General features: G+C 47.8%; 2 protein-coding genes across 2 annotated transcripts; both read right to left on the minus strand.

Moving 5' to 3' along the window:
- Positions 1 to 518: 518 nt before the first annotated feature.
- SSTR3 (somatostatin receptor 3) lies at positions 519 to 8,808 on the minus strand. The gene is made up of 2 exons (XM_009568392.2): positions 5,752 to 8,808; positions 519 to 2,743 (listed from the first exon to the last, which is right to left on the minus strand). Exon 2 carries the CDS (start codon positions 2,686 to 2,688, stop codon positions 1,483 to 1,485), a length of 1,206 nt encoding a protein of 401 aa, XP_009566687.2. The 5' UTR covers positions 2,689 to 2,743; positions 5,752 to 8,808; the 3' UTR covers positions 519 to 1,482.
- A 240-nt stretch (positions 8,809 to 9,048) lies between these two features.
- Positions 9,049 to 19,664, minus strand: RAC2 (Rac family small GTPase 2). Its single transcript, XM_009568393.2, has 7 exons — positions 19,491 to 19,664; positions 16,411 to 16,482; positions 13,940 to 14,057; positions 12,498 to 12,560; positions 11,632 to 11,791; positions 10,242 to 10,376; positions 9,049 to 9,232 (listed from the first exon to the last, which is right to left on the minus strand). Exons 1-6 carry the CDS (start codon positions 19,523 to 19,525, stop codon positions 10,246 to 10,248), a joined length of 579 nt encoding a protein of 192 aa, XP_009566688.1. The 5' UTR covers positions 19,526 to 19,664; the 3' UTR covers positions 9,049 to 9,232; positions 10,242 to 10,245.
- Between the last annotated feature and the right edge of the window lie 5,958 nt (positions 19,665 to 25,622).

Consider the following 25,622-nt stretch of genomic DNA (forward strand, 5'->3'; position numbering starts at 1 on the left):
CACTTTCACCCTCTTATCCAAGCATTCAGAGGTACACACTCATTTCCATATATACTCGCATGCCCACACAACCGCTACACTTAAACATCTCACAATTATGAAAACACACCACCTCATCTGTGTTTGTATGCGCTTATACACACGCATACACCCTTATGTACATTTGTATGCATTTATACACACCACACTCCCACACGCACATTAGCATTGGTGCCCAACCCGTGCACAACTCCCACCAGCTCCTGGATTTCTGACCCTGTTCAGCCATTCTCATACACATACAGTCCAATGATCAAACTTTTGCATAAAACCAACTTTGTACATATGCAGACACATCACTTCTTCTCTACCCGGAGCCAAATGCTCTACCATTTCTCAAGGAAAAATCAATTCCCAGACTCCTGCAACCATAGCTCTCACACAGTGGTGATTCCCCTACCTCCCTCTGCTCCCTTCCCCTGTCCTGTACTGGTAGAAGACTTGATCTCCTGTACTAGCCAAACATTACTCCACATAGAGGCCAACTGATCTCAAAGATATTGTGTATTCTCAGGGGAGCCAAATTTATAGCAGTCCCCTCCCTTAAACAGACAGAATGGTTCTGCCCACTTGGCCTTTTAAGTCCAAAGGCTTTTTGTTTATTTACAATAAGGCTTAGGGACAGGGAAAGAGAAGGGACATCTCAGCTTCTAAGAAATCTTGTCTCCAACGCATGCCTCATTGTCTTCTTCTTTACCCTTATTACATCTTCTACCAGAGTGCAGAGACACCAGGAATACCCTGAAGAACACAAGGTTCATGAAAGCAATGTCCTATTTGCTCTCCCATGTAAGAGTTTTCAGCCTGCCCAGAGTCCATGAGACTGGAAGGAAAGAAGAGGCTTTGAGCAGTCAAAAGGGATCTCCAGTCACAACCAGCAGGGGCAGAAAAATTATCCCCAAGACTTATTGGAGAGCTAGAGAAGGGTCAGCCATTCGTGCAACTCGCTGGTATGTCTTTGCTGCAGGCATTTTTTCTTTCCTTTTTCTTTTCTTTCAGGGTAAACCACTTCTCATATTTACAAGGAAGATAATCAAGGCACTGAGATGCCTATTTGTTATATATGCCATTTGAGCACTTCCTTGAGGTGCCACAGTCAAATGGCAGCTGATGCCCTTCAGAGCTGGGAGATGTAAGGATGGACCATGCAACTAGGGCTGACCTTGCTCTCTCCATACTGTCAATGCCCACTCAACTCTTCAGCTCTTCTTGGATGTAGTCCTTCCTTTACCTGGTACCACACAAACCTCATGTGTCCCTTCCAAAAGCAAGAACAACGCCTTGCTTTTTCCACAAGTTCATGGAGCCTTCTTCATCTTTAAGCATCTTGGTCTTTAATATTCCCTTGTCTCATTGTCTCCCGTTGCCTTTGAGGTGGAAAAGTACAGAAGGTGAAGGGGATCACATGTCCTAGTGTCTCTTTCCCCTGCACCATCCCTTTCATCATAGATAACTGACATGCAACTTGTTGCTCTTTTCGCATTCCACAGGCTCCTCAGGAAGCTGTTTATGTTCATTCCTTTCTCCTTCCCCACCACTTAGAGGGTGTTCCTGCCTGTCATTACCATTCTCAGTGATCTTGCTGATCTCACCCTCTTCTCCTTCATCATCAGTCTTCTCTGCAGGGCAAGCTGGCACCTCCTGGCTCTGGACTCGGCGAGATGGCCTGAGGATGGCCCTCCGGAAGCCCTGCTTGAAGCGGTAGGAGAGGAAGCCATAGATGATAGGATTGGCACAGCTGTTGGCATATGGCAGCACCACCACAAGGAAGTAGACACCAAAGAGGGATGGCTCCTCTGGCAGTGGGCAGACAACATTGATTATGTTGAGGACATAAAAGGGAAGCCAGCAAAGGATGAAGACAGCCACAACAGCCACCACCATGCGGGTCACTCTGCGCTCTGAGAGCTTGTGCTTGGAGGACAGAGCCCTCACCCGCCTGCCAGAGGAACGAACCTTCACAACAATAAGAAGATAGCAGAGACAAATCACCAGCAGTGGTCCAAAGAAGCCCAGGGTGGCAGTGTAGACGATGAAGCCAGCTCTCCACACCGAGGCAGGCTCTGGCCATTGGATGTGGCATGTGCTCATCCCTAAAGGGACGTCTGAGAAGATAACCACAGGCAGCACCACTATGGAAGACAGCACCCAGACAGTTGCACTCACAGCTTTGGCCACTCGTGCTGTCCGCCATTTGGAGGACTTCCCTGGGTGGACCACAGCGAGGTAGCGATCAACACTCATCACTGTCAGGCAGAAGATGCTGGTGAACTGATTAATGGCATCCACAGCCATCACCAGGCGGCACATGAAAGACCCAAACGGCCAGTAGGACAAGGCATTTTGTGCAGCCAGGAATGGCAGGCCCAGCATGAAGAGCTCATCAGCTAGGGCCAGGTTGAAGATGTAGACGTTGGTCACCGACTCACTCACAGAATGCCGCAGGACCACATAAATGACCAGAGAATTCCCGGCCAGCCCCACCACACAGACAATGAGGTAGACCACAGGGATGAGGACACTGCTGACAATCACACCAGGGGTTTCGGTAGTGGAGCTGTTAGGGGTGGTGAAGCCTGCCCAGCTGCCAGAGGCATTCCCCTCCTCTGACACTGCTGGTGTGGGGAGGCTGAAAGCAGAAGTGTCCATAGCAGAGACAGGGAAGAGGGCAGGGGACAGTGTCCTTGCAGGATCAGTTAGCAATCTGGAGATGAGAGGAGGAGAAAAAAAATATTGATACGGTGCACATAACTGCTGAACAAGCCACAGATAAAATCACTAAATCAATGCTGTGTAGGTGTGGACAGATATGGGAAATCAAGTTGGGTTTGTGGATGCTGGCTGCCACTGGAAGATGTGGGACAATATCAACCCCATCTAAACTTGGGAGGCACATTGAGCATGGAGGGAGAAACAGGGACATGGCTCAACATGCAGCCAATGGATCCTCTCCCCTAGGGAAAGGTCCTCTGGGTAAAGAACCACAGGCTAGGCTCAGGACAGGGAAAGTTCTCATTTTCAGCTAATGGCTCCAATACTAGTAAGTTAGTCACCCAGAGCCCAATTCTCATTTATGAGGGGCAGGTGCCTTACAAACAAAAGAGGGAGGAGTATCCAGCAACAAGTGTCATTCTAATTCTGGCTCTTCCATTCACTGAGTATCTTCCTGCTTGCTGAAGCTCTTTTCGAACTGGCCAGTTTATCATGGAGCTGTTAGCCCCACTGACAGAAATGAAAGGACCCCCACTCTCCATCCAGGCCAAGAAGGTGAGTTCAGCACTTGAGCTGAAGGGTAGCTGGTTTGTCTTATGGTAGTTTGAGAGTAGAGGAAGAACCAGATCATTTTGGGTGTGCCAAGAGGAATCACTCCAGATTTTTCTCTCTTGTCTCTTTCTCTCTTGCTTTTTTTCTCTCTCTCTCTCCTTCTGGACACTGCAACACACTGCTAATGGAAGATGCCTGCCCCAGCTGTTTGCAACACCAAAGCAGTGTCCCAGCCTTCCTAATCTGAGGTTTCCAATTGCCTATCACATCAGAGTTTGGCATGGAAACAGCGCTCGGCTCACTCAGAAACAGCCTTGAACAAACAAGGTCTCCGCTCTCCACCAACTCTCTGCTTCTCTGGGTGAGAAGCTGCAAGGAGAGAAGAGACAGATAAGAGAAAGACATGCTGTTTGTCAGGGTTCTAGATATGTGAATGATAGAGCCCAGCATACACTCTAGACCAGCGTCAATCTGACAAAAATTATGCCAAGGAGATTTGTGATGCTTTCAGGATCACCTGTGCTCTGGCGAAGTTTTCTGGAAGTGTGGACTGGCAGTCACTCTCTTGATGAACCACCTCCTTGGAAGAGAGAATGACTTGGAAGAGAACAGAGACCCTGATGCTCACCTTTACTTATCCCAACAAATATCTTAGGGCTCTGAAGTTCTTTTGTTACTGAAATGAAAATTGTCCCAAATCCCAAAGGAAGGGACTTCCAATATTAACTACTTTCAGGAGGTCAGAAATACTCTAGAGACTTTTCTCCCAGATAGAATTCTCTTTAGCATCACAACTTTGTCTACAAATAATTTGACCTTACAGCTTTTATTCTTCTTTTTTTCTGTAGATGCAATTCCAACTTCTGGAAACCTTAGGGAAGACCTGGGCTTTGGATATATTCCTTGAGTATCAGATAGGCACACCAAACAGACTCCACAGATGTATCAAATCTGATGTTGAAAGAACCTCATCTAACAGGCCCCACAAAACCACAACTGGGCAACTATATCTTAAGGCCATTTCTACAGGCATAAAGATTTCCTGATATGCTTAAATGACCTTTGAAGGACTGGAATTATTTAGACTTCTCTACTTGCAGGTGCCTTGGGCTGTGACAGACCGAAGCCCACCTTTTGAAGTCCTGCAGTACTGGGTTGTCCCACACTTGATAAGTGGCTACAATGAATGGGAAGAGTAGGAATTGGTTTGAAATTCTGTATCTAAGCTCCAGGAAATTTCCTCTGACATTTTTTCCCCCATTCTGTTCCAGTGGTGCAAGTCACTTGTTGGAGGAAAGGGGAGGGCAATGGCTGTTCTGGGAGCAGAGAGCTCTGCAAAGGGTGGCAGAGACCAGAAGAGTATGTTCATAAAAAGATGATCTTCTAAAAGCTGGAGACGTAGTTAGTAATCCTTTTGGGTGTTCCTCCTGCATGCACAGGAATTTCCAAAATAAGTATTTGGAGTTTGATTCCTACAAGTATTAAATATGGATGAGGATACTTGTGCTGGGGCTGAAGAGCATAAGAGTCCAGACCTCAAAGCTGGTTGCTCAGGCTGTGGTTTAGCAATACCATAAACCCAGCTTTAGTGCTCCAAAAGCCCTATAAAAATGTGAAGGCATGCAACATAAAGCACTAGTTCACTATAAACTCATTCTCCTGCTCAGACAGCTACAGTGGAGAAACTTTGTCTTTAAGCAGATATTGTCTGTGCCATTCCAACTTTGTCAAGTACCATCTACGAGCTCAAACACCATATCACATATTCTGTTTAGTTTGACAGAACAACCACTGGATGTCAATGTCTCATCTGGGTTGGGCCCACTCTGGGGGCTGCTTTGGCAGCACCCACACAGGCAGGAATTGATGAAGAACCTTGGCCTCAGACTGAGAGTGTGTTGGCATCTGCTTGGGGTCTATCCCTAGTGATGTCTACTGCACCTGTTGCAAGAAGATTGGGATCCCCTAGCAGGTGCTGCCAGAACATACTCAGCCCATACATCTGGAGAGCAGAGGGAAAACAGGAAGGTAGGAGGAGATGGTAAACAGGTGCCACAGCTTTCTTTAGGAAAACAATAAATATATATATGTACATATTTCTGCATTGAGTGAGACAAGGAGGTGGTTGCTAAAAGCTGTTCCTACACCTCACTACGAAACAGGAATAAAAGCTGGGAAGGACTGCAGAGCCCAGTAACCTGCAACCTTCTTACCACCCTCCCCTCCTGTCTACTTTTCTTCTCACTGTCCTGTTCCAGCTCAGGACTCCCTCCACCTCACCTCGGGGCTGAGGTCCCTGGATGGGACCAGGCTGGGCTGGCAGAGTTGGGGTGTCAGAAGGAAGGGGTCGGCAGGTTTCCTTCTCTGGGACAGCAGAGTTTACTTCTGCATGTACTCGTGCCCACGGAAGACATCTCAGAAGAGCGGGTAGAGCCGCCTGGTACTTACGTGTCGTTGGGATGTACATTTTCCTCTGCTTCACCGGAAGAATCCGTGTCATATTTTTCCCCCTTCCACTTTCTTAAAAGCAATTGAGCCAAGCTGTCCCAAGAGGGAGGAGAGACTCCTGCCAGGCTCTACCGGAGGCGCAAGTCCTTCTCCCTGGACCTGCTCATCATCCGTGACCGGTGCGGGACCGGGGTCCTCCCGGGGATGCGCGGTCCCGCAGCCTCACGCCGGAGGGTCCGTGCCCCGCGATCCCTTTGCCATCTGCGGGAGAAGGGGCTTCTCCGCCGGGCTCGGGCAGGTGGAGCGGAGCCGCGGCCACCCCGGGCACGGATACCGGCAGCCAATGGGCGCCACGCACGGGGACACCGGCAGGAGAAGGAGGGGATGGATGAACGATAGGGCAGGAGGACGGAGAGGAGAGGGGGGAGGCAGCGGGATGGAGAGTGGAAAAGGGGAGAGGGTGGTGCTGGAGAGAGGTGAGGGGAGAGGGACGAGTGCAGGGGGAGGGAGGATGGAGGAATGGGGAGTGCGGGAAAAGGAGATTGAAGGAGATAAGAAGAAAAGGAGAAGGATGCAGAGAGCAGCTGTGTGGTGGGAAAGCCGGCTTGGCAGGAGGGGGTGGTGGGTTCCACTGGGCTCCCCTAGGCAGAGGCAACTGTCTGTGGCAGTGCAAAGTGCCCTGCAGATGCCCACAGCCACACAGGAGAGGGACTCCTTGTTTCAAGGATCCTGCAGACAGGACTAGTGCAGCTCAGAGCTGCAAGGACACGTCAAAGCCTGGCTGGCAAAATGCTTAGAAACCAGGGTGGGTGCTGAGCACACAGACCCTTCTCCCTTCTGTTCTGCCCTACCAGCACCTCCAGATGGACGGAGCTGAGGGCAGATGGGCAAACAGGGGGGCCATCTGTCTCAACTCTCCCCCTCCCCTGGCTCCGTGCACAGCCTCATGTCTTTTGCACCTCATTTATGAAAAAGCTCCAGTTCAACAGCACCAAAGTCTCCTACTTAATTTCTTCTCTGCTGCAAGGCCCTACTGTGGCAAGGCAAGATATCAAGCTTCTTTGTGTTAGTAGTTCTCTCAGGAAGGAAAATAGAATTTCCCCATCCCACTCCTGGCACAAAGTGCTTTACTGTGGTCCTCACCCCTTCCATGCACTTCAGCCAACATTAGTGACTCCTTGTGTTGTGCAGTCACTCAGCTCTTGATATTTAGCACTGCTGTTATGAGTTTCTATGGTCAGTTCCTGCCTTAGCAGAAGTAGGGCTTACCTCTGCAAGCTGAAAACAGCCAGAGTCTAAAACCTGGCCTTCTAAACCTGCTTGAGCAATTTTATTTCCAGCCAGTGCTGCTCAAAGGTGAACAGATGAAGGCAGTACAAGGCTTCGAAGCTTTCAGGATGCCTTAGCCTAGATCATGGCCACAATGCTGTCTGCAGACACACAGGAGATGAAGCCTCACTTGGGAAGGAATGGCATGGGCAGCACCCAGTGGCTATCTTTGTCATGGCAGGGCAGATATCTGCAGCACTGAGCCCCCTAGCTTATGTCTTAGAAGAAACATAGCCATTCAACAGCACAATTTCTACTCAATCCAGCTACACCTCGCAGGACTTCCTGGCAAAAGCACAGTCATAGGGTCATAACTTTCAGGTCTCCAGTTCACTTTCTGAATGCTCAGAGTCCTGCCCCACGCTCTGCCTCAACTCCAAGAGGGTTGTGTAAACTGCTTGAATTTTTTTGGAAGCCTCCAACAGATAGGCAGATACATGAATTTTGTTCCGTGCATATGGTGAGCCTCTCCTCTCTGCATTGCTGCACACGATGGGGGACAGGGCAGACTGAGAAGGTAGAACATAAGGCTTGAAAACCAGAAAGGAAGTAATAATCCACTGGGAATTCATTGGTTTGAGTAATGTACAGGATGTTTAGGGGGGCTATAACCCAGTCTCAAGGAATTATTGTCCCTTGCTCTTCCACGGGTATATGCCCACACCAGACACTTAATTTCTAGTTTTCTAGACAAATTTACATTACCTTTGGATTCGGCTTGGCAATTCATCTGGAAGCCCAGGTGAAACGCAGACATTTGTGGAACTCACTGCCACAGGATGTCCTCCAGGGTTGTTCTGGACATTATCAGCGGATAATGTGTGATGTCACTGAATTAATTGCCTTACTCATATCCTACCATGACCTGAATTTGCAGAAATTTCCCTAGCACAACAGTACCATAGGGGCTTCACTGTGTTTAGTTGTTGCTGACAGTACACATGCACCTCCTCAGTGCAGGAAGCAGCCTTTGAAACTCAGAAGTGGTGCTGCATCAAGAAGTGGTAAGCTGGCTCAACTCCACAGTTTCTCTAAGCCCTCCTAAGACTGCAGGATTTTGCAGTGCCAATCATTGCACCCTGAGCCCTCCTCCCTCCCGCAACCAGTGGCAGCAGCAGCCATCCTGTAACACTTCTTACTCTGAAGTCCCTGCAATGCATCAGGAAGACAGGTGCTCACAGCTGCCAGATCCATAATACCACTGGGACTGCTCTCTTCAGCTTAATTTTAGAGTCTTGGAGGCAATTTATCTGGACTGGTGACTCATTCCTTGCTCTTTTATGTTTTTTTTTTCTTTTGCCCTCCCCCTTACTGTTCTCACTCTGCCTGTGCCTGGCAGCGAGAGAGAGCTGATACTGATATGAGTGCCTGTGACGTGAGCTTAGGAGCGTTAATGCAGAAATGGTTTGGTGCAAGGGCGTCCCCAGCAACCTGCACGGGCAGTCCTCACTGAGAGGAGTCCATAGCCAGGTGTCTCCTCCCAAAGCCTGCATCTCATCCTCTGTGTGATGAGATAGTTGTCTCATCCTCTGTGTGTCTTGGAGAGGAGACAACTATTCCTTTGAACACATGAAGGTTGAGAAGAGGAAGGACAAAAGCCAAGGTGTAATCACCTCACTGCTTTTGGCTGGCACATGATATTTGCACTTTACTGAGGCATGCAGAAGGCTCAGCTGAGGACTTAGCAACTCAATGCATGAGTCATTCCTCATCTCTTCATCCTTTAGTGGCTGAGGGTCCCTGGTACCAAGCTCAGCATGGTGCTGCCTGAGTGGTCACTGCCAAAGGAGGGGCACAGCTGGCAGACGCCTCCACCCCAGCCACCCCGTTGCTCACTGCTTCAGGGCTCTATATCTCTGAGGCGCAACACATCACAGATATGGCAAGAATGTATGGTCTGTTTATTGGGTCTCATTAACTACGATGTAACCTCAGAGGTTGGTGAGGAAGGGAAAGGGCAGCTGGGGGGGGGGGGGGTGAGTGTGGGGAAGTTGTGCAAATGGACAAACCAGTGCTACAGACCCACAACAGTCTTTCAAGCCAGCAGAAGTAAAAAGCACAGTGACTTCCACAAGGTATTGAGCTCCAGGATGCTGGAACCATCACTCTCCTGCGTGCTGGGCAGAGTCTGCCATCAGAATGGGGCTGGGATCTGTAATCGAAAACATGGCAGACCTCATGAAGACAGCTCAGCTATTTTCCTGCTCTCCAACCTCTGTCCTGGTGGTGAAGGGGCAAAGGTCCCAGCCAAAAAGCTCTCACTCCTCTTTCTACTCAGACTCTGGCCAGCTTTGCCTCTTGTCCAGAAGCCCCTCTCCTGCCTTGAGTTGAAGGGGAAGGGCAGGTGGGGACAATAGGAGGAGTAAAGGCATCGTGGGGGGAGAAGCTGGTGTCTGCCAAAGAACAGCAACACAAAAACCCCAATGAGGTAAGCAAGGCCTGGTAAGAGGAAGGCCATTGGGCAACTACCCTGAATAAGGAACAGCTTTTCTTTTTTTTCTTTTTTTTTTTTTTTTTTTCTATAGGCAAAGGCTGTGTCTTCACAGGTCTTGGAGCAGCCTGGGTGTAGTACCCACTGTGGCAGAAGGTGACAAACAGTTGTCTCTGAGGGCAGAGGTGGAAAACCCTGGTCTGCCCTGCACCAGGAAATGGTGGCAAACCTGCCCATGGACAGCAGGGAGGGGAAAGTGGTTTCGGGGTCCAGCTATCACGCCACTCCTAGACATAAGGAGGAAATTCTTCACAATGAGGGTGTGAGACACTGGCACAGGTTGCCCAGGACAGCTGTGTATGTCCCATCCCTAGAGGTGTTCAAGGCCAGGTTGGATTGGGCTTGGAGCAGCCTGATCTAGTGGGAAGTGTCACTGCACGTGGCAGGGGGGTTCGAATTAGATAATCTTTAAGGCCCCTTCCAACTCAAACCATTCTACGATTCTATGATTCTATGATGCTATGATTCTATGATTCTATGATTCTATTATTCCATGTCTTATCCTTTCCCCAAGCAGAGGTGCTGTCTCCCTCTCTGAGCGCGACTCACCACATCAGGCACAGCAGGGCATAAGAACACAGCAGCCCTGACCTTTCAGGCACAGAAAAGGACCTGATTTCAGGCACAGAAAAGGCACGGATATCACTCCTAGGGATCCTTTCAGACTTACTTGCTTAGAGGAGGCTGCATGCTCGTTTCTTTGTCCGAGTGGGCTGTGGACAGAGGACTGCTCGGATGGCCTCATCAAACACCGTCTTGAGGCCACGCTGTGTCAAAGCTGAACATTCGAGGTATTTCACAGAATCTGTCAGGAGGAAAGCAGGTGTTGTAATGGGGAGAAAGGGAACTGGGATAGGCAGCAAGGGTACCCAGGAGTCTGCTATGAAGGGTCCTCAGAAAAGAAACATACAGTAGCAATACTACAGATCACGTCAAGCAGAATGAGATGCATGTGTCTGTATCACCAATACATTTCTCACTCTCGTGACCTCAGAGCCACAGCACCCTCCTCCCTAAGTGCCCATTTTACAGTGTCCTGAGGAACATACACACCACTGAAACAGTCCCTGAGTCTTGTCTTGAGATGAGGTCTCAAGTCTCCTCAGGCCTGGAGTGTCAAGCACCTCTGGTGGCATCTCAAATCACATGACAGCTCCCTTTTGAAACTCTGTACCCCAAAATTCTCAGAACTTGCGCTGAAGCACAAAGCAGCTGGCTCTTGCTTGATTTGAATAAACACAGCTCAGGTGATCAAAGCCTTTAAGCATTGCCAGGACACACTTCACTCACTCAGGCAGCCTTGACTGGGTAAAGCTTGACAGCTGTAGAAGACCAGCATCTGCCTGTTCTCCACCCTTGCAGCCAGAGCACAGCCATCATGTGATGGACATCCTGGATGGATATCCTTTCCTCTGAACTCCTGGTCAAAAACTTCTCCCTCAAGTTATATTTCCTGTCCACTCTATTGCCTTTGTGTGCTGCATCTGAGAAGATAATTTACATGGAACAGGCATTTGTGCTTGTCCCAAAGTAAAGGAGGGAGCTGACACCCCTGAGATGTGTGTTTGGGTAAGACATGTATACTTGGGGTTGCATGTATAAGCCCTGGTAGTCAGAGGAGGGACAGGAAGCTGTAGTTGCAACTCTTCCTGAGAGATGTTAGAAAACTCACTCTTCCGCCTGTTTCAGGATGTGGAGGAGAGGCCTCTGCCCACATAGCAGCTGTGGCTTTCACAGAAAAATATTGGCCCAAATAGAAACATCAGAGTAAAAGGGGAGGGCAATGTGCGAATATGTATTATTTTTGTGTGTAAGTTTAAGATAGTGGCCAGAGAGAGGCAGAAAACAGAGGGTGGTGGGTTGAAGCTTCCTCAAGTAGCAGATCTCCTTCCTGAGCCTCCTGAAGTGCATTTTGTCTGAAGAATATTGATGTATCTCCCTGCATCCCTCAGGGATATCACTGTGAGATACCTCTAAGGAAGCCTCAATAGGCTGAGGGGAATACCTCATCTTATGCCCCTTGCCTTTCATTAGGTCCAAGATGTTGTCCCAACACATACCAATTTCCTTGGCCAAAGCAAGGCCCTGAGGATATGTAATGGGGGCTAGCTTCTTCTCCTTCAGCTTCTCAATGGTGTCCTTGTCATCACGAAGATCCAGCTTTGTGCCCACTAGGATGATGGGCGTGCTAGGGCAGTGGTGCCGCACCTCAGGGAACCACTAGCAAGAGAACAAAATAGCAAGGGTGTGAGAAGAAGTGATATACATGGGTACGCACAGGGAAAATGAAGACACCCCTGAAAAAATGTCAGCAAAATAACTAATACCCTGTCCTTCCTCATATCCCTTCCATGCAGTGTTGGGCACTATTTCCTGGCCTGTACCAGCCCCTGTTTTTGAGTTCACAGCCAAAATCCCTGACATGGAGCTCAGATTCTGTCAAGCAAAAGCACAAACTGCTCTTCATCCTTCATGGCTCCCTGAAACCCAGAGAGTAACCTGAAAATGGTAGGAAGGACATACTATGTTGTTCTCTTTTCCATCCATCCTTCTTCCACCACTTCCCATCCAAAGGCTGTGGACACCTGCTAGTCATACCCTATGGTCTGGTCCTGGCATGTCTGTGCTGTGACAGTCTTGGCTGAAAGATGCCATCAGACCATAAGCTTGCTGTCCCACAGTTCAATATCCCAGCAAGATGGATACTGTCCCTTTAATTGGATTGACCGCCTTCTTTGAGATGACCCAGAAAAGATATCTGAAGGAGGCTGATATTTTAGTTTCTTCTGATTGACACAAAAAAAGATATTACTTCTCTGAATCTAGTTGTCCTATCAGCAGTCTCGACCCACAGTCGCTCTTTTTGCAAGACAGCCACCAGTCTCACCCACCTCATCCCTGATGGATCAGGTTACTTCTGTCTCACCTTAGCACGGACGTTTTCATAAGATGCTGGGCTGACGAGGGAGAAGCAGATCAGGAAGACATCCTGTAGGCATACATCCACAATGCAAGGTTAGGATGAGAGCATAGGGTTGCATGACAGGAGGCAGGGAGGGGAGAGTAAGCTAGATAGGCAGCATTCTCCCTCTTCAGCAGAGGGTCATGATAGGGAAAGCTCTCTCTCACAGTGTAACACAGTCCTGAATGCTGCTAATCACCTCTAGAGGGGAGAAAGATATTTGCTCCCCTGACTCATGGTAACCATAGCCACCATTATCAGAAAAGCCAAATATTTAACTATGAGAATGGGGGGTTTTGTGGTAGGCACACTCATCCTCATGGGAAACGGCTTGACGGCGTCCTGCTCATTTCTCACAGTACAGCAGAGACCAGAATCGTTTTGCTTACTGTTGAGACAGAGCTAGGCTCAGCCCCCAAAGGTGCATATACAGGATGCAAATGAGTCTCAGTTACCTACATAAGCATTTCTCCTGATCATGGTAGAATTCAGACTTCCATTTAAGACCAAACCAAACCAAACCAGCTCTTCAGGGTTATGTGTCTTCCATCCCACTTTACCTAGCTAAAACAAGGGTATCAGTCCCAACCTATCAATTTCTACATACTTGGGATATGTCTCAGGGTGGGTGCAATCATGTTATTGAGAAATATGCCTGCTTGCAGAAGGAGACTAAGCAAGCAACTTACACCAAGTGTCTGAGTTTTAGGTGGCTGAAGCTAGCTGAAACAAATAGCGCGCTCAATTCCTAATCCTTTCAGTGCAATAGCAACCTTCAGACCCGTGTCTGAGGCAACAAGGTTTTTCTGAGCTTGCCAAGTGACTGCTTGGAACAATGTCCTCCAGGGAGAGTGACCTTGAAACCCTGAAATCACTCTGTCAACACGGTGATAAACTGGTGAACACAGCATCTGAGGAAGGGCATCCATTTGTTTTGGTAGAGGCTTGGGCTGAGTTGAAGCATGAGCACATCAAACACATGTGTTCACACACCAGATCTCTTTTAAAAAGGAGAAGCCAGAAGAGTGGGGTTCACAGAAATGTGAAAAGCTCCTGCCTCAGCTCCTAAATTCCCTGAGACTCTTTAGCTTCGCAAGAAGAGTGTTTTTTTTACCAGGGTTGTGTAAGGCCTCTGTCCCACATTTAAAGCAGGGTCTGCTGGATTCGTAAGTATCTTTGAAGATCTCAGTTTTCTTGCTAAGCTATCCCAGTAGTAATTTTTATCTAAAGGCTCCAAAATACCCTTTGATGTCTTTTACTTTTAGGGTTTCAAGGCACTTGCATATCAACAGAGGTATTCCCAGAAAAGTAAAGAGAGATGTGAACGATCCTGTGACTGTGTTACAGCAAATGTTGATTTTGCAGCAGGGTAAGGAGGTGTATTGGAGAAAGGAACAGTGACCCACCGTCTGTGGGTAAGAAAGCGGCCTCAGCCTGTCATAGTCCTCTTGTCCAGCAGTATCCCATAGCCCCAGATTTACAGGCTTGCTGTCAACCATCACGTTGGCAGAATAGTTATCGAACCTGAAATGCAGAGACGTAAGCCATAGCTTAAACAAGAGAGGAAGGAGCCCTTCCAGTAGTGTAAGTGGGTTTCATGAGGTGCACCCAACAGCAAAGGGTAGTGATTCCTTTTCTCAGCATACCTGGGTGATGCTGGCTTCCTAAGAAACTCTGCCTTATGGAATTGCCACTCAGCATCAACCTCCTCCCTATCACCTAGCTGTCCCAGGCAGGTGTCTGGCTGCAGCTCCACCTTCATTTCCTTGTGTGTAGACCCATAAAACCCCTCAGTTTCCCACTTCTTTCTGCAGCATCCTTCCACAGCTGTGTCTTTCTTTTGTGCTCTGAAACTCACCTTTCTTCTTAGAAGTGAAGAAGAAGTACTATATCTCTATAGCTCCCCCAGAGCTCTGCACTTCTATTCTGGTTTGAGCTAAAGTAGAATCATTTCTCTAACTTTTCAGCTAAGCCTCATCTAAGTAACTTCATTTTCTGAAAGTTAACTGCATGTTTTCCAGGCAGTGTTTCTCTTTTAGAAGTGATAACACAAGGCATTGGTGTGCAGAAAGGCTGTTGCCTATACTTATTCCTATAGAAACCAAGGCCATCCTTAAGCTGGTGGAATGCCATTAGTCACAGGGGAGAAAAGGAGTTGAACCTGCAGGAAGGACAGGACAGCACAGGTGACCCAAAACTGACCACCAGAGTATTTCATCCCCTATACATCATATTTGGTATAAAACTGAGGAATCTCAAGGGTCAAGCTCTCTTCTTCAATGGCTGGCATCCGATATGGAATTCATCTGTCTTTTTGCCCTGATCTGGACCTGTATGTTCCTGAATCCAGTTCACAAGACCAGCTCCCTGCCGCTGCTGAGTCCAGACTGAGACCTTTTCCCTGTGCCTGCTCTTCAGCCTCTGTGGTGATGCAGTCATCATCAAGATGAAGGCAATTTCATATCTTTGTACACATTTATTATTATTATTATTATTATTTCATTAAAGCTGTTTTAGTTTTAGTTTCCAACCCACAAATATTTTTCTCTCATTTCCCTTTCCCAGATGGGGGAAGAAAATTTGGATTATAACTGCTTGCATTTGGCTGCCTATCAGGCCATGCTGGGGCTAAACTATGACGACTTCTCAATACTCCTGATGAAACTGAGGCCAATATGCAAGGTATGTCCCCTTACTCTTTGACAACCCAGCATGAAATATTTGACAAGAACATTCAGAACTGTGTGGTTAGGAGCAAATTAAAAAAAAAAAAAAGGATATTAAATCAACGGAGATGTTCTCCCTTCGTCCTAGAAAATGTCCTTTCCTGTTCCTTTGTTATTCGTTTTTCAGACTAAGATGAGGTAAACCAGTGACAGGAAGGAACCGACGCAAAGAGCTTGTGAATGTGCTCACAGCATATGCTGCTGTTGTAAGATAAGCCATGCAGTCCAGGAGCATAAAATGGTCTTCCTTTCACATCTCCATATACAAGCCTTGAACAAGAGGAGAAATGGTGTATAACACAAAATGCACGGTCATTTCACCGCTACATGCTAGGAGGGGATTTTATCCTTCCTCAAACCCATTTCTGAGAAGAGATGGGTTCCTGCTGCCACAGCCATTTTTTGCAAAATCGGTTGCAAATCGGTCTGGAGAAAAAAGTGAGGCTCTGAGGTTTTCCTGTACCTGTCCTTCCCAAGGAATCTGAACTTGAGCTGGGAGTCTGACTGACTGTGCCAGGCTTGTTTTTCCACCTCAGGGAGCATGTAGTCATATTCCATACCTCACTGCTGTGGTATGAGGACACGTGGTGTTCATGTCCAACCATATCCCTTATCCTCTAAGCTTGCTGCTTATTCCAGCAGTCTGCAGGTCTGTCCCAGCCTCACACATCCATCTGGATGGATTGCATAGGTCTTCTACTGTGGCATTGAACTGAATCCTGCACTCTGATCATTAGGGTTATCAGTTCCTGCTCCAATGACAGCGGGTGCTTTGCACGAGGATGGAAGTGGGAACCCCTGTCTGGGCAAGTCTTGTCTTGGGTCTGGCCTAGTTTTTGTAGCCTGATGCCTGTTTATTTTGCCTAGCAGCATCCCATCTACTGCTTGTCAACTTATTAGGCAGATAGACCCTTGGGCTCATTTGTGTCTCCTAAATATTCCACTTATACTAGGGTTTCGTAACGTGTGCTTCTGGTGAAAGGTGGCATCCAAAGTGTAGAGATACCTGCACTGGTTTGGCAGCCCTTCCTTTGCTGGCATGGAGATTGCGACCCTGCCTTTGGAATGCACAACAAGGTGTTTCTGCACCCCTTTGCGTCCTGCCTTCCATGCCTTCCACCAACCCCAGGACCTGCTTATGCATTACTCACACAGTAGGTATGTATTCTCCTGGGAAGGCATTGGTGGTATAGCTGATAAGGAGACAGGTTTTCCCCACAGCTCTGGAAGAGAAAGAATAAAATAATAGGAAGTCATGGTAGTGCAGGCAGTCTTGCTCAGGTGAGGTGGGGATGGGGCAATCCTTACACACCTCTAAGCTAGCCCTGTCAAGAGACCCCTGAAAGCAGAAACGCATTCATAGGAGCAGACAGCACCTAACCACAAGCTAGACAACCAACAGGAAGAAAGACAGGATGTCACCCAGAAATGTTTATTGTCTTTGAGCATGAAAGTTTGTTTTTACAGTCCATAACATTGATCACTCAGCTAAAACACATCCATTCAAAAATGGAGGTGAAAGCCTGTTTTCCAGTATGTGCACCAGGGTTGGTGTATTGATTTGGTGCAGGAGAGCCAGTACAAAACTGCTCAGCTGGCTACAGCCCCTGAACAGAGGCACTCCCACCTGCTCCTGCAGGCACTGTGGCCAGGGGCTGACAGCACCTCTTCTTCACTTAGCCACACCACCTTCCAGTCTTGCTTGTTTGCTGTAAGCTGTAGCATCACCCACAGAGAGAGCCTGAAACAGGCAGCAAGGTGCCTCTCCCTGTGGCTGACAGAGGCAGGTAGTGGTGTTTTAGAGCTAGAAGCTGGTGTTTCCTCTCTCCTCAGCCACCCCCACACTCATGCTGCAGCAGGGTGGAGTGCAAATAAGCCAGGGTAGCAGTGCAGTTCAGACTGGGTGAGAGCATTGGTGTGAGGGAGGTGGGAAATGGGACAGTAAGGCTATCAAGGAGAGGAGACGTCATGGGCAAGGTGAAGGCTGTAATAAGGGAAAGAAGAGGAGAGAAACTGGAAGACAGTAAAGCAGCCAGGACAGCTGTGGAAAGGAATATTCTTCTCCTGTTGGGCTGCTATTTCTTAGGTCTGTGTGGCCTGGGAAAGTCTGGCCACGCTTCACTTATAGCATGTGTGAATGGAGGTGGTGAGAGCAATCTGCACCCACAAGCCTCCAAGCACAGCACAGGATGAGGGAGAGACACTTTTCCTGGGGGAAAGGCTGCAGTCCTGCTACCAGGACTGCCTCAACCATCTCAGCTGTATCTGCAAAGTCTGCTGTTGAAGAGCTGCAGTTCTGCCTTTCCATGTGCCATGATAGGCAGAGCAGGCGTCTTCTTCGTGGTCATTAGGCACCTGCCTTGGTCATTGCACTTTGGGGCGGATTAGAAGGACACTGAGTTCTTCCACACACTCTGGCCTTTGTTTCTTCCTTCTGCCACCTCGCTTCCTTAGATCCTCTTCTCTGAGTCCCTCCTCTTTCCCTGGGTCCCTTGCTTCCTTCTTATCATAGAGATGTTAAGGGAGGGCCATGGATGCTTCCTGAAGCTCTATAGGGAATGGCTTAGCAGGTCTACGGGGCTAGAGGTGTGTGAGAGTCAGTCTTGGAAAGAGAGGCAGTTCTGAATTAGAATGGTTGAACAGAGAGAAGCGCAAAGAGTCAGTGAAGGGGTAAAGGTTACAGCAAAACTATTAAGAGATGAGGTGAGGTTAGTGTCATCTGCAGATTCCTGGGATGGAACCCAGTGTCTGCTAAGATGTTGGCAATGTATGACAAAGAGGGCTTTGGGGCCAGAACAGCTATGGGGGTACGTGAGGGGCTTATCAGAGCAACAGCAGGATGAACTGTGGTCAGTACGGTTGAGCTGAGAGAGGGTGACATGGCTGGGAAGGCTGGGAGGGATGTGAAGGGGGGTGAACCAAGAGCTCAGAGCGATGGGATGACTGGACTACTATTGTGTTGCATGGTGGTGAGAGGGGAGGTGCAGTGTATAGAGAAGCAAAACAATGGGAGAGAAGACATTTAAGAGGAGTTGCAGTCAGAGGAATTGAGCGCAGGATGTGTTGTGGGGTTAGCCACAATATGAGGGGAATGCTGCCTTGAGGGATGATTACAGCGATGGTGCAATTTGTGAAGGGAAAACTAGGGGGGGAGGGGAAGAGTTTTAAAAAGGCAACAGAAAAATACACGGTGGATTTGTTGATCCAGCTCCAGCTTGCAGTCTTCAGGGTAGTTTTCTTAGAGGTAACAATGTTTATTTGGGGCTCTGTCCTTCCTTATCCTTTCTCCCCATCCCCTTGCCCCATCCCCTGAAAATATATCTGACGTGCTGTTATGTTTGCAGACATCTTCTTCCCCAGGGGAGTTTTGAAGGAGGAAGTGACTGTGGGGAGCAGGGCTGCTGCAAATGTCTCTTCATCTGCTACCTGATAGCTGCCCCAGATAACAGCCTGGCCAGATCCAAGCTGGGAGATGAATTAACTTACTCCTTGCCAAGTGTGGACTCTCAGCCTCTCCCTTCCCTACATTTACTCATCCCACAGGGAAGAAGAGGCTCTGTCCATCCCATCCCTCCTGCCCCCAGCAATGCTGACTGCTTCACTTATTGGTGGCTTAGATCAGGCCATTTCCAGGGATCATGGGACATGACCAGCAACACCATCATGCTGTGAAGGCAAAATTGTATTACCTCTCACTTCCAAAGTGGCATACACTTGAGCCTGTCCCAGTAGAAAGAGCTACTCCTCCTTGTGCGCACTGAAAGTCCTTGCCAAATGTTCTGCCCCACACCCTGATACAGAGATGATGTGCTGAGAAAACTGAACACTGGAGGACATCTGGCCAGGACCATAGGGCTATGTCTTCCCTCAGTCAACCTCAGTGAGCAGATGGCTTTCAAAGAGCCATTCACCTGCGGACAGCACTTTCATCTCTTGGGTTTTAAATCTGACTCCTGCCCATAGGTTGAATCTGGAATCAACACCACCACCTCCTGTGTGTGGGATAGCCTGATCAACTTTTCATACCCCTTTTGCAGATGCCCTTCAAAATGACCTCTTTCACATCCCCTTCCATGACCTGGGCGGCAAGAGTGACTGAGAGAGGGAATGCAGTCTGCAAGTGGTCAGAAGCAAAGCTGGGGATCTTTCACCAAGCAGCGACATTCTTTTTTTTGCCCCTTGTCACTGCCTCTCCCTCCCCATATCCACAGCAAACCAGTAGGTTACCTACCCGTCTCCCACCACGACACACTTGATGGCTTGCATGTCTCTGGATCCGTGGCGGAGGATAGCACCCACGGCAAAGGGAAGTCGGGCCAAGGCAAGCAGCAGGGAGATATGGGCCAATGTGGGTATCAGCCCTTGCACTGCAGTGAGTGGCAGGTTGCAAGAAGGGAGGAAGTGGAAGAGGGAACTTTACTCGACAACCAACCCTCTGGTCCCTCCTCCTTTCCCACCACAGCAGCAGCTCTGCGGCCAAGGCCGTTAGCTGAAGGCGGGGCATGCATGACTTCTTGGTTAGGGTGATGACTGGTGTAATTTCCCCCCCTCACCACCCAAGGTGTCACCCACTCCCTTCCCGCTCCATCCCAGTAAACAGCCGGTGCACTGAACTGCCTTCACAGGTAGCTGAACAAGGATTCAAATGGGCATGAGGAAGTGGAAGGGTGGGTTTCCCTCTACCTTCTTTATCATCCAAATTGAAGGAGATGTAAACAGTCAAGGAGATCTCAAGTGGTATTAGCTGAGGGCAGCAGAGGGCAATGAAGATTTCTCAGGGCAATGGAGATTTCTCAGGTCTTCCCAGTGTCCCTGAGCACCTATGACAAAATGTCACAGGGAACAATGTGAAGGCTAAACAAGGAAGTTAAGCAGCCTCTATGAAGCAGCAGCCACCTCATGGCTGCTCTATCCTTCCTCCCCTGTGGTGATAAGGTCCTGCTGCACCTGCTCAGGTTACTAGTAAAAAGAAGCATTGTGGGAATCCGTGTGTTCACCACGAAGTGGAGATAGTGCATCAAAGCATGCAATAAACTGTTTTGTCTCCAATGACAGTATGAGAGCCAAGGCTAGGGAACAGGAGGAGCCCCTGCGAAGCAGCTTCTCCATATCCACTCTCTCCCTTACCTCCATAAAAAAGCACCCAGTGAGAGCTGCTATCAGACCTCTCCTCTATTGTCCTCAGAAGCTAAGAGTTTTGGAGCTAAGTAGTAAGGAGAAGAAAGAAGCAAAAAGAAGAGACAAGGAACAGAAAGATTCCAGGAGGCTCTGTTCCTTCATTTTCTTTCTCAAAATTAGGGCCCGTCTCCTCTTTCTTTCTTCTCCTTCATACAATGCTAAGCCTCAAAAAGTGCGTATGTGTGCGCATCCATGTGTTCTAGCCTGAACTGATAAGTGGATAGGCAGGAGCTGCATTTTATAGAAATGATGTGGTGACACAGAATTAATTAACATTTCCAGACTTTGTCAGGAGGCCAGTTAGACCAAGAACAGTGGAGTTTCAGGTGGGATGTTCCTGAAGGGAGGAACTCTGAGTGAAATTGTTTCTCCAAATGTTGATGTCCTTTGCACTGCTGCAGCCACTGGAGGCTGTTGCCACTGACCTCCTTGGGAAGAGAGTTCTTTCATCCCTCACTCAGCACTGCCCACAACCCAGAAACCTTCAGCTGTGGAATGTTTCCAATTCTTGCCTCTATTTCAGAATCACAAAGTGCTGTACTAGGTGTTCACTTTCTGGGTGGTAGGGAAAGGGGAGGAAGGAAACCCACTGACTCCTCTGCAAATAAAAGCAGGAACAGACCATAGGAATACAGGTCAAAGAAGGGCAGAAGGGAGAGTAACAAAGGCTGTTAGATGGACAGCAGCAGCAGGAACTGAAAAGAGCAGGCATGCGCAGAATTTAGTGGGCCAGGAGGCAAGAACTCATTCAGAAGAGAATGCAGGTATATGTGGCTCTAGAGAATGCTACTGATGGGTGGAGAAAATCCATTACATATCCCGCGGAGACTGGACACATTGAGAGGTCTTTGTGGGGGACATCTGGGTGACAAGTAAGGGGTCCAGGGAGCTCGTGGAGTCCCTAGGGTTTCAGGGATCTCTAGGTTGGGCAGGCAGCCTGAGACAGGCAAGCAGGAAGCCAACCCCTTTCTGGATATTGTTGAAACTACATTTAGAATCAACTTCTCCAAAAGAGTATTTTAATTTTCACTTGATGTTTTCTTTGAAGGTTTCCAATAACTCTTATTGCCTGTGGAGAAGCAGGTGGAGAGATGGGAACTGAAGGAGAAAGAGCTGGGGAGAGCTGTATATATTCAATATATTGAATCTTACCTGGGAGAAGTTAACAGTCACATGAGGATACTGGTGCTAGGAATAGGATTCAGGCTAAGGGAGACTGGATGGGAAACTGGCCAGTGGCACAGTGGGACCTGATGGCAGGGACAAACAAGGACCACTGACCTGCTGAATGCCAGTGGATGCTTTTGTCCTTGTAGTCTGGCATATAGTCTTGTGGAACTGGCAGTGTGGAGGGGAGTGGGGAAGAAGAAAATGGGTTAAAATCAGTCAGAGAGGAGGGACTGTTGTTGAAACTCCATGTCCAGGCAAGCCTCATGTCAAAGACAGTACAGTTCTCTATGGCAAACAAGGAGCAATGGAAGTCCTGGCAAGAAGATATATCTCCATCTTCCTTCTGGGCAAATTATTTTTGGAAGATAATTGTCTGCTACTGCTATGGATAGTCAGTGCTTGTCCAAGTCAGTGGTCTGTAGTATGAATCCACAAGCATCCCTCCTCTGCCAGTGCCTCTGTAGAGGGAAGACAGGAATCTACAAAAAGATTTTTATAGTTTTTTTTTCCATCATACTTAAATTCTTAAAAACGGGATATTACATTCTAATAACACATATTGTAATCAACTCTGAGAACAACTGGCAGCTACAGCATTAAAACCTCTTGGTTGTGCATGCTGCAGGAAAGGGAAGGAAAGTGTAGGAAGTATGCCCATAACCTCTAACTGATCACATACAGATCTGTTGCTGCTTTGATGTCCTCTCACGCCGCCAAGAGGTGCTCTTGACATTCTGCTTGTGCAGTGGGGCGGAGGGAAGGCAGACATCCATCTGGGGTTTCTTGTTCCCTTTGCTGTGTTTGAAGATGATGCTGGTGGGAAAGAATTGCTCAGTGAGACAGTTTTGCTCCAAGAGAGTTCCAGAGCCCTGAGCTTCTACTGACCCGTCTGCCCTGGGTTTACACATCAACCATGTAGAATGGCAGGCAAGGAAGGACATGTGCGGTAGCATTTCCGCTTCCCAAGAATCCAAAGCAGTGAGGAATGTATGACTCCATCTATCCCTCTTTCTATGGGGTTCTGCTACCTCAGGGAGGATGAGAAAAGGGTGAGGGGACTCTTTCAGAAATAATGTTTGCGCTTCACAGCCCGGCACAGGAGGGCACAAGCTGAGCAGGAGGCTTGTCCTTTAGCACTGACAGTAGTGTGAGGACAACATGAGCCTCATTTCTTTGTACACACAGGACATGACCACAGCAGGTATCCTTTCTATCCTGGGCCCTGATAGAATTTATTTTCTGTGAGCTATTGCTCAGGCAATCCTGAGTGGTCATGAGACCTTTCCTGTGTGTGCTGGGTCTCCACCAGAGAACACAATAGTTTGCTTCAGCCTGCTTGGGCTGCAAACTGTCCCTGCTTGCTATATTCCCCTTTTGCATCTTCCCACTTCCCCAATCACACAGCTTCATGCCATCTGTCTCTTGCTTTTAGTTCTCACTTTGCAGCTTCTCTTCTCCAAAACTCCCACCCCTCTCTTGCTGCCCTCCTCTCCGCTCACTGTTGTGGTTTTTCACTGCCTGCCATGCTCGTTTGAAAAGCCTGCCATGAATTCAGAGTTCAGATCATAACTGAAGTGGGGTGATGCACCTCAGGCCGTGATGTTCTGCAGTCCCTGTTAGAGAGGTTGTGGAGATGCTTCATACAGGGTCTGTTTTCTAGCATGGATATACCAAGGGTTTCTCTAGACTAAATCTACCCTGGTAAGCAAAAGCTGAGAAAAAAAATGAGGTTTCCAATCCCACCTCACTAAATACAAAGTATCTGCATTTACAGCACAACTCATAAGCAACTGGACTTGCAAATGGTGCTCTGAGTCTTGGATCTCTCTTATTCTGAGCCCTACTGCTGTCAGGGGCAGGTGGTCCATTCCTGACTCATTGTGTTATGGAGGCTCCTCTACCTTCAGACAGTGACTGCTCTCAGCCTTTCCACTGTTGGGCAAAATAGCAGTCCCACTGCTACCCTCCTAAATAGAGCACTGAAAAAGATTCCCTTCTTCCACCTCTTCTCTGTATAGCTGGATAATCAGTAGACCATGGCAGAGATCTTTGGGCATTAAGTTCTTTGGGGTAGCTGACTCGCACTTGCATTTTCCTGAGTTGAGAAGTTGTTTGCAGACTCTAACTCTTACTAGTTTTTTATGGCTTCGCCTTATCTAATTCTCGGTACTTCTGCAAGTCCCCAGTGATTCTGATATTGGTTTCCATTCTTACAGACATTTTGTTCTTAGCCAGTGACAATCCCCATCTCACTGATACCACTCTGTTACTTAATGGTGGTAAGTACAGATCAATATCTGACTGAGCATCCTTTTCCACGAGGTGCTCAAATGGTTCAACAACATTTCTCACATGCCTGTTGTGGAGGGTAGGTAGCAGAGACTAGAGATAAAGTGTAGATTCTAACTTGAGTGTCAGTTGTTTGACTTCACACTCCTGCCTGCTAGCAGCCTTCATATGTTATCAGATATTAGATATGCTATATTTTGTAAAACTAGATCTAATACCTATCCTTCCGTGGTAAGCTATTGTATCTTCTAGGAAGACTGCATCCGGGGTGTGAAAAGAGCTGTGTAGAGTACTAACAAAATCTGTAGTTACTCTGTCTACAAGACTAATACATCCTGACCTACCAAATTAAAATCTTCTGCTTGACTTCTACCTTTTTCTTTCAAAGACATAAATCTTCAACACTGCTGAACATCTGAGTCCAACAAAAAAATCCCTCTGGCACTTTATTCAAGTTTATCAGACTCTAAGTGACCTTCCTGTAATCTTTATAAGAGTTTTGGGAGGATTTGTTTTGGTTGTTTTTTTTCCTGTGGCCCTTAATAATCACCAACTTTCTACCTTTAAAACAGACTCCAGTTCCTTGAATAGTAAAAGCAGTTAAGAATAGGCTATTTCAGGTACTCAGCACAAGCAGCTTTAGTTATTGCCTGCATGTTTTCATCCTTAGCTACTGCTCTGGCTGTCACAGTCTGTGTTGCTTCTCACACTGGACAATGGTTATTTTATTCCAATTGTTATAAGAAAAATCCTGTTATTGTCTTTGATTCAGTGTTGTTTTACCTTGCATTTATATACTGTCTGTGCAGCTCATAATTCCCACAATACCGTGTAAGTAGTGTTATGCTCTCTCTGACATCCTGCAATCCCTAAGCCCAGCCTGAATGGCAGCTAAAACCTCCTGAAGGGACTACTGAATTTGTACAAACCTGTTCTTTGTCTCTCTGTGGGTAGTTGTGGGAATACAGTTGACATGTTCAGCACAGAAAAATATTTGGCATTGGCTTTTGTTACTCTTTTTATCCCTTTGAAAGCAGTAGGAAATATTCATACTTCCTTTATATTTACACAATGATTTTAAACCTCTATCAAGCAGTAGAGAAGTACAGCGACCTTGTAGGTTTGATATTTCTCTTTGTGACCACCAGAACAACAGATATTTCCAGTTCCAATTTAAATCTCTGAGTACAGTCAGGGAACATTCTATTAGAAAAAAATGGTTGATGACATAGGAGGCACAGAGAGCACCCTGGAGTATTAATCTGCAGAAGTCTGCCTAATCTGCCCATGCTTAATGAGACAAGGACTTCTGGTCCAGCCTGGATGCCCCATTACATGCACTCCCACCTCTTGCCTGCACAGCTCCAGCCTGAGCCAACACAGCTAGGAAGGATGTGCAGTGACAGTATGAATTACTGTAACCATAGTCCTTTACCAGAAGTGCTAATTTCCAGGGATCTGCTTCTTCCTGTTCCAGTTTCTACCAGCCCTGGCAGTACAGGAGAACTGCTTTACCTGTGGGGTGGTAGATATGAAGGGGAGTGATAGGAGGGGGCAAAAAGAGCCCAATTCCACTTCAGTCTAACCCAAGACATATCTGACCTGGTCCAGTCCCCTTCACTTACCCTGGTATTATGTAGGCCCCTCAACACCCCCTCCCATCCACTCCTTTTGTTCACTTACCGACACCTCTTCTTGCACAGCTAAGAGAACTGTGTCTGCACCT

This window comes from Cuculus canorus, chromosome 1, assembly GCF_017976375.1.
Source record: "Cuculus canorus isolate bCucCan1 chromosome 1, bCucCan1.pri, whole genome shotgun sequence".
Taxonomy (NCBI): domain Eukaryota; kingdom Metazoa; phylum Chordata; class Aves; order Cuculiformes; family Cuculidae; genus Cuculus; species Cuculus canorus.

Coding starts and splice junctions, on each gene's coding strand:
- SSTR3 (XM_009568392.2), bottom strand. CDS start 2,688: ATGGACACTTCTGCTTTCAGCCTCCCCACACCAGCAGTGTCAGAGGAG.
- RAC2 (XM_009568393.2), bottom strand. CDS start 19,525: ATGCAAGCCATCAAGTGTGTCGTGGTGGGAGACGG. Junction 16,483..19,490: donor TGTGTCGTGGTGGGAGACGG/GTAGGTAACCTA, acceptor TTTCTCTTCCAG/AGCTGTGGGGAAAACCTGTC. Junction 12,561..13,939: donor CGCTTTCTTACCCACAGACG/GTGGGTCACTGT, acceptor GTATGCCTACAG/GATGTCTTCCTGATCTGCTT.